Source organism: Microcaecilia unicolor, chromosome 10, assembly GCF_901765095.1.
Source record: "Microcaecilia unicolor chromosome 10, aMicUni1.1, whole genome shotgun sequence".
NCBI lineage: Eukaryota > Metazoa > Chordata > Amphibia > Gymnophiona > Siphonopidae > Microcaecilia > Microcaecilia unicolor.
In genome coordinates this window covers 169712578-169721462 of record NC_044040.1, presented here as the reverse complement: position 1 = coordinate 169721462, position 8885 = coordinate 169712578, and the positions used below count along the sequence as shown (strand labels likewise).

General features: G+C 44.3%; 1 protein-coding gene across 2 annotated transcripts in view; it reads right to left on the bottom strand.

Annotated features, from left to right (window-relative positions):
* Positions 1 to 1022: 1022 nt before the first annotated feature.
* The window catches only part of RHBDD1 (rhomboid domain containing 1), a 109441-nt gene continuing 101578 nt past the window's right edge, over positions 1023 to 8885 (bottom strand). For both annotated transcript variants that reach the window (XM_030216819.1, XM_030216818.1), the window contains one exon: positions 1023 to 2114. In XM_030216819.1, the coding sequence (XP_030072679.1) occupies positions 2005 to 2114 (110 nt within the window). In that variant the 3' untranslated portion in view covers positions 1023 to 2004. The remainder of the gene's footprint in view (positions 2115 to 8885) is intronic.

The following is an 8885-nucleotide window of genomic DNA, read 5'->3' as shown; positions in this document are numbered from 1 at the left end:
TTTTAATGAATCCTGTTAGAACAAACAATGCATAATTCAATGGTCCAAACCCCTTCCTTTTGAGTGGAAAAAAAAAAAAGTTACAGAAGTTCAAACATGGAACTTTTACAGATTGCTTACGGACCCAAGACATGAACAAAATCGGCTATTCTCAACATTTTGGATTCGCTCCCATTTTATTAAATACTGTTGCTTTCATAAAATAGCTTTAAAGCAGGTGCCTTTTCCCAACTTTGAGAAGGGTGCCCTATAATAAAATTTGCATCACAGTATCTACTTTTATACTATATACGCATAGGCATTTCCAGAAGAGGAGAATAAGCAGGGCAGACAACACTGGCACTTATGCACATACGTTATAATATATACGCATATGCATATATTCTTCCCAGCAAATACACACATGCAATTTCACCTGCCTCAGAGCAGGAGTAAATTTTATAAAGGTGCATATGTCGTTGTTATGGAAGAGGTGCAACCACTGTTTCCTCTAAGCCGAGCGGGAGTCCTCCAACTGCATTGCTACCAGTGGAGGGGGTGGAGCTTTCTAGAGACAGGCAGGTTACCTGGAGTCACGGTTGCCAGATGGGCGGTTTTCCGCAACCCGCCGTGGGAAACTTTTGCCCGCGGTGGGTTGCGGTTTTTTGGGCTCGTTTTGTTTTTTTTGTGTGGGTTTTGGGGCGGTTTTTCGGCTGGCGGGGGGTGGGGCTAATGGCGATAGAGGCGGGGTTTGTGATGTTTTGGGCGGGGTTTGCTGACGTATTGGTCGGGGCTGATGACGGCGGGGGCGGGGTGATGACGGAAGGGGTGGGGTTGATGACGGCGGGGGCAGGGGTGATGACGGAAGGGGCGGGGTTGATGACGGCGGGGTGGGGGTGATGACGGAAGGGGCGGGGTTGATGACGGCGGAGGTGGGGTGTGTGCGGGTTTTGGGCGGGTTTTCTGTGGGAATTTTTTTTTTTATTTGGCAACCCTGCCTGGAGTCCAGCAGAACTTGCCTGTCCCTCACTATTGAAAACGTGACAGTGAAACAGCACCACCTACTGGCAGGACTGTAGAGAGGACTTCTGCACAGCTTAGAGGGACCAGTGGGTGCAACGTAGGTGCCTAGTGGGCCAGCAATTGTTCAAAATTAATTTCAGGTAGGATAGTATAGGTAGAATTTTCCAAAAATGTACTACATGAACTCGTCAAGACTGATAAACCACACTGTCAGTTTTACCAAAAGCAGAAGTAATCCAGTGCTCAACAGTTGGCAACAGCCCTGCAAGGTCCTGATATGTTAAATTGCTTCAAGTTACATATATTTACCAGAAGAAATGAAAAGTCTGCACAAATGAATACTGGTAATGGATGCCACAAAAATTTGACCACGAGACCCCACTTCTTCATATAATGAAGATCAGTTACCTATCTCAGCAAGGATCGGATTCAAAATTTTACGCTTAATCCATAAGATTCATTATACTCCGTTTTCAAAGCATATTTTTAAATCCCACACATACCCAAACTAGGAACCTTCTTTCATTCCATCAAAACTTCTTGCTAATACCATTATTTAAAAATATAAAGGATGGACACCATCAGATCCACTATTGGTAGTGTGGCTAGGCTGACATTTTGGATTGCACTCTTTACATTAGACAAGGCATTTCTCATTTATTTGTTTCAAAAGCAGTTTAAAAACTCATCTGTTCCAGGAAGTATATAGAGCTTAGGATGTTCATTTTCAGCAGCAAGACAGGAAAGACAAGAGGATCTGTGGTCAGTATGAGAGTCAATACTGTGACTTTCTGATTTAGTAAGATTTCTTCTCTAATGTTTATATAGCCTTTTGTAGGGTCTCCTTTTTCTTCTCTCTGTTATGTCTTATTATATTATAAATCATTGAGGAGGCTTACCAATCAGCAGTATATCAAATTAAATAAACTTGAAAAAGCTGAATCCCAGAGCATGGTAGTCATAAAAGGCACTTTACACAACAATTTTAAGCTCTTTGTAATGTTACTGTCTGTTAAATCTGTTGAGTCGTCGACGTCTGATTTCTTCCTGCTCTAACTGCTCCTCTGGTGGGATCCAAAATCCATATGGCCGCCTCTCATTTTGAGGACCTCCTGAAATTGAAACACGCAAAAATACCGTGAATCATTAGCGCTCAACCCATCCTCAGGAACACCTAGCCAGTTCATGATTTGCACAATGAATCTGCATACATTTATACTAACATGGTAAATGACAGCAAATGAAGACTGTTGTGGGTCCGTCTAGTTTGCCTATTAAAATGGCTGGAGTTCTATCTGCTGGACTGAGGTTTAACTGATTAAGAATAAATAAATTTGATGGACCTTATTTCTAATGGACTGTTGAAATTTATTTGCATTCTTGAACACTTGTATTCTGGTGACTTCCACCTTTGCTTTGTCTGTCTGCTGACTTTTTGTGGAAGATTAATGAAATAAAAATTGTTTTGATACAACCATGGTAAAACTGGGTGAAAATGACCTGTGTAAGGATGCACTAAGGCCAGTTTTTATCGCAGCTTAGTAAAAGGACCTCTAAAGCAATTAAAACATGTGACTTCAATTTAAACCCAAAATACTGGTACAGATCTTCTGCATAAGAATGTATAAGTACATAAGTAATGCCACACTGGGAAAAGACCAAGTGTCCATCGAGCCCAGCATCCTGTCCACGACAGGATCCTGGCCAATCCAGGTCAAGGGCACCTGGCGAGCTTCCCAAATGTACTAACATTCTATACATATTATTCCTGGAATTGTGGATTTTTCCCAAGTCCATTTAGTAGTGGTTTATGGATTTGTCCTTTAGGAAACTGTCTAACCCGTTTTTAAACTCTGCTAAGCTAACCGCCCTCACCACATTCTCTGGCAACGAATTCCAGAGTTTAATTATGCATTGGGTGAAGAAAGATTTTCTCCGATTTGTTTTAAATTTACTACACTGTAGTTTCATCGCATGCCCCCTAGTCCTAGTATTTTTGGAAAGCTTGAACAGACGCTTCACATCCACCTGTTCCACTCCACTCATTATTTTATATACCTCTATCATGTCTCCTCTCAGCCGTCTCTTCTCCAAGCTGAAAAGCCCTAGCCTCCTTAGTCTTTCTTCATAGGGAAGTAGTCCCATCCCCACTATCATTTTAGTCGCCCTTCGCTGCACCTTTTCCTTTTTTAAACTGTCCACAATCTCATTTTCCAGCTTATTTATTTATTGTGATTTATTAACCACCTTTATGAAGGGATTCACCCTCTGTAAGGAATACAGTAGTCAGTACTTGGGTATGTAATATGCTGTAACTATCTAAAAAGAGAAAAAGCAAAGCCAAAATTACAATATAGGGTGGAGACAAAAGACAAGCACTTTCCAGAAGAAAAACTCTGGTGAAAAGGTGAATGCTGTAACTATTTCATTTTTTGAAAAAAATAAAAAGACAATAATTTATATGGGGAAAAAAATTCCTAAAGGGTTCAAATAAGTAACATGAGTGTGTATTTGGTAGTTTATATAAACAGCCTCTATCAAATAACTGTTTTGGAGGAAAATGTTCATATTGCTTACCTGGCTGACAATTTTTGGACTGAAAATATGCACATACTTCCAGCCTGAAAATTGCTGAGGGAAACAGGAGCAAGCTGCGTGCACCTTTTTCTGTGGGTACTTTCCAATTAAAACTGACTGTTGTTCCAAGCTCTGCTCCTGGGAACCAGGGCCCATGCACACAGCGATGCACCTACAGTATTTGACACCTGGAGCAGATTTTTTTTAACACCTTCCTCCCATGCCAATTGTGTCTCTTTCAAACCTCCCTAGGCCTCCAGCAACCCCTTTCACTCCTGCACCTGTGGTCTGGTAGCTCCCTCCTCTCTCAAACCTCCCTGCCCCCCTCCTATCCAGCTTGAAAAATGGCTCTCTCCCCTCTAGAGGTAGCTAGCAGCTTTAGCAATTCACATAATCTGCCTGCACCTTTCCCGGAGCCTTTCCTTTGCCACGTTCAACCCCCTATAAAACAGGAAGTGATGTCAGAGGGGGCAGGGCATGGCAAAAGGAAGGCTCCAGGAATGGGGTAGGCAGATTATATTAATCGCTAATGCTGCTGGCAGCCTCTAGAGGGGAGAAAGCCATGTTTCAAGGTAGACTGGGGTGGCAGGGGGGGAGGCTGTCAGACTGGGGGAGGGTGATTGAGAAAGAGGGGTTAGTTGCACCCCTTATTGCCTGCACCCACCGTCCTGCCCTTGGTACGCCATCGCAAGCACCTTAGGTGAACTTTCATCCTCGTGCTCCCCTTGAATTAACTTTCAGACCTCTAGTTCCCCCCCCCCCCACCCGATATTTTAGACTCAATGAACATGATCAACCCAACACTACAACTTTCCAAACAATCCTCTAAAAACCACAGGGACCCAGTGCATTTACTCAATCACTTTAGGTGTTTAATGTGCCTTTTAATAAGTTAATTGTTGGCACGCACTAACTGCTTTATTAAACACCAAATACAGAAATTCCTATTCGGGGGGATGATATGGGTGGGACAGTACCTTGCACTTAAAGCAGAAAGTTATCATTATGAATTAAGAGGGGTAATTCTATAAGAAGCTGCCCAATTTCAGGTGGCAAAAAGCTACATAAATGGCAGGGTTTTTTAAATTCTGGCACTTATAATCCGCTTAACTATCAAGTTCAAAGTTTGCTAGCCATTTATGCATATAAATAACCTCCATACCAACCAGTGGAAAAGTACATGCCGTGATTTGATGATGCGCACTTTGCGGTGGGCATGCACAAGCTGGGAACTTGGGCAGAGTGGACACACAAATTATGGACACGCTGTAATGAGAGGCAGGTTACACACCTGAGTGACAGGTAAAGAAAGCAGAAACAGGCTGAAGAGAATAAGCAACTCCACATTCTCCCAAACGCTGAAGTTGAATTCCCCATACCTAAGACAGCTTTTCCTAATGCAGGGGGAAGGAAGGAATGCAAACAGGCAGGTCAGCCAGCATGCAGAGAAGACCTAAACCTAATCCAGGGAGGCTGCCCAGCAGCTGGGAGGAGGAGGAGGAGGATCTGATGGAATCCTTGGCTGGATCCTTTATGTTTATACTATGGAGGTATTTAAATATCTCTCTCTCATCTCTTCTCTCCCACTGTTGCTTTCCTTCTTTTACCTTCAGCTATGTACAGACTAATGCAGATGAATTTTTCCCCAGAAGGAGCAAGCATACATGTTTATGAAATGCTATAGGTGCAAGCATGCTGGGTACTGCTTGGATTAAAGAATTTGAAGCTCAGAATGTTTAATTCTAAGAATCTCAAGCCATCACTTTAGGACTCAATCCAGGACTTTCATTATTCAATGGCATATTTTAGAAACTATTACAACTTGACACTCAGGCACACTGAGGAATGCAGGACCTACAGGGGGTAATTACCAGGGCGCCTGTGTGAGAAGTTTGAAAAGGAGCTTATTTTAAGCCTATTTTATAGATGAAATATAGAGGCATGTGTGCCTTTATAACATAAGGCCCAAAAATGAGCCATAATAGTGTTCAAATAACCATGCATAAATGGACACTTGCTCTAAGAAAAAAAATTAAGTGCACTTGTGTATTTTATGAAATATGGGTAGACAATGTAAATCCAACTCCACTCTGTACTACTACAGCCTTAGGAACACCTATGTGTGGATTGTATAAAAGTAGACACGATCTCTCAGACTGTTTACTTATCTATATTTGTACACACACACACATTTATATCTATATTATATAATCGATCTCTCGAACTGTGTACTATATATACATATAAACTCTACACACAAAACAAATCTAAAAAATTAACAGAATGAGAGGATTTAAAATTTCCAGCAAATATCATTTAGTATTTAGCTCACACCTTTCCAGTGGTAATTCTAGGTAAATAGCATTCAAGTACAGTATTTCTCTGTCTCCAGAGGTCTTACAGTTTAAATTTGTCCCTGCCCAAGATCACAAGGAGTGTCCCTGGGATTCATACTCTGGTCTCTCTGGTTCATAGCCTACTGCTCTAACCACTAATGGAAATGGGATTTAATAAACCGCTTTTCTGTGGTTTTTGCAACTACATTCAAAGCGGTTTACATAGTATATACAGGTACTTATTTGTACCTGGGGCAATGGAGAGTTAAGTGACTTGCCCAGAGTCACAAGGAGCTGCAGTGGGAATCAAACCCAGCTCCCCAGGATCAAAGTCCACTGCACTAACCACTAAGCTACTCCTCCACTCACAGAATTGTTTCCTTTCACATTTTCTAGTGATGCGCAGTGGCGTACTGAGGGCGGGGTAGTGGGGGTGGACCGTCCTGGGTGCAGATCAAAGGGGCATGTTCCGCTCCCACTGCTCTGTCTGTCCCTGCCTCCCCAACTTTGGTGCCATATGCCTTTCTGCACGGCAACCTCCACCGCTGCGTCTCCTCCCAGGTGGCTCCTCTCTCTCTGACCCTTGCCGCCTTCCTGTGCAGCCTGCACCTTCCTGCATGCTACAAAATTTGCTCCGGCTCCACTGCTGCTACTAGACTGTCGTGCAGCGGTGCAAGGACAAAAGTAGTGCTGTCATAGTGGCGGTGGCAGTATGCATTGCTAGGTTCACTGGAGGATCGTGCCGATCGGGGTCTCAAACTTCTTTCTGCCCCTAGGAGATTGGTTGCTCTGCCCTACCTGTGGCTGACAACGCCACCTCTTTGAGATCTCATCACTTCCCAATCTGGAGCAGAGCCAGCAGACACAGGTAATTAGGCTCCGCAGAGCACGATTTTTATATTTTAATTTTATTATTCTGCCTTCCTCCTTAGCTTTTTTTTTTTATTGCTGCTGCTAGTTTAGAGCAGGAGCAGCATTGGGGGGGGGGGGGGGGCATGAAAAGGAGAGATAGGGCCGGGCCCGGGGCCAAGAAATAGCACTAGACGATGGAACTGGGAGAGAGCAGACGCTGATGAGAGGGAAAGGGCAGACTCTGGATCATGGAAAGGGGCAGACCAGATGCTGGATGGAAAGTGAGAGAAAGAGGGGGAGCTGATGCTGATGGAAGGGAAGGAAAGGGCAGATGCTGGATGCAGGTGGCAGACGCTGGATGGAAAGGGGCAGAGACAGAAGGGTAGACACTGCTGGATGGAAAGGAGTGGGGGGGGGGGGGAAGAGAGCAGTGGCGTTCCTGGGGGGGGCTGACACCCGGGGCGGATCGCTGATGCGCCCCCCCCCCGGCAAAATAACCCCCGGGTGCAGCGCGATCCCCCGGCGAAATAACCCCCCCCCCGGGTGCATGCCGCTTGTGGTGGTGGTGGGGGGGGGGGTGCCGCGCGCGCCTGTCGGCTCTTCGTTTTCATGCTCCCTCTGCCCCGGAACAGGTTACTTCCTGTTCCGGGGCAAAGGGAGCATGAAAACGAAAAGCCGACAGGCGCGCGCGGGGGGCCCCCCCCCCCCCCCCCACCAGCGGTGTGCACCCGGGGCGGACCGCCCCCACCCCTTGGTACGCCACTGGAAGAGAGAGAGCACAGACACTGATGGAAGGGAGGAAAAGGGCAGACGCTGGATGGTGGGGGCAGAGAGAAGGGGCAGACAAGATGCTGGATGGAAAGGGGCAGAGAGAAGGGGGTAGACACTGGACAGAAGAGAGAGGGCAGACAATGGAAAGGGGCAGTGAGAGGGGGCAGGCACTGGATCTGGGTGGAAAGGGGCAGCAGCAGGTTGGAAAGGACGAAGTAAAGACCAGATGAGGAAAGCAGAAACTAGAGACAACAAAGGTAGATAAAAATGTATTTCTTTTTTTGCTTTAGGATAAAGTAGTATTATTGTGTTAATAAATCTTTATAAATAGAAAATGGAAATAAGGTAATCTTTTTACTGGACTAATTTTAATACATTATGACTAACTTTCGGAGACCATAGTGGGGTGTGTGTGTTAATGATCGGCCCTGGCTGTCAAGTATGCTAGCTATGCCACTGGTGATGCGTGTCACAAGATTCCCATGTAGAAAAAAAGATTTCTCCCACATGCACAAAACTGGGACAAGCATTTAGAATCCTTATTGAGCTCTGCTGTTCATTTTCCAGTAGATGGCGCCAGTCATGTACGTTGGGCAATATCAAGAAAGTAGGGAAAACCCCAGTCAACAAAGATTTCCGCATGAAGCAGCTGCTGCACTGAATGCTACAGATTGTTTATCCAGCATATTCTGTGTTGCTAGGTTTCATCCATATTATCTATCTCTTATATAGTGAATTTACAGCACCATCTGGGGATAATTTCAAAATTTTAACAAAATATTCTGCGGTAGCTAAGCTTACAGAACAACTCTAAGAAAAATGTACACCGACTCATTACTCCAACAAAACCTACTTAGGGCAGAAAGCAACATTATGACTTTTGTTCAGGTACAATGCAGTTGAATTTTCAATTTTCTAGGTCAGGGATTCTCAACCCAGTCAGGTTTTCAGGATACCCACAATTAATATGCATGAGGTAGATTTGCATACAATGGAGATAGTACATGCAAATTTATCTCATGCACATCTATGGTGGGTATCCTGAAAACGTGATTGGCTGGGTGTGTCCAGAGGACATGCTCCAGGTGTTTCATGCTTTAGATCAGTGCTTCTCAACTTAGTACACATGGCACATCCAGCCGGTCAGGTTTCAGGATATCCACAATAAATATACATTTTCAGGATAGCCACAATAAATATACATGAGATCATGTATATTTATTGTGGATATCCTGAAAACCCAAATGGCTGAGTTTGCCGCGAGGAGCAAGGCTTTAGATTTACCGTACTGAACAGTATTAACTAAAACTAGCAATTATTTTAAGTTGCTTTTTTGTCTAGTTCTGC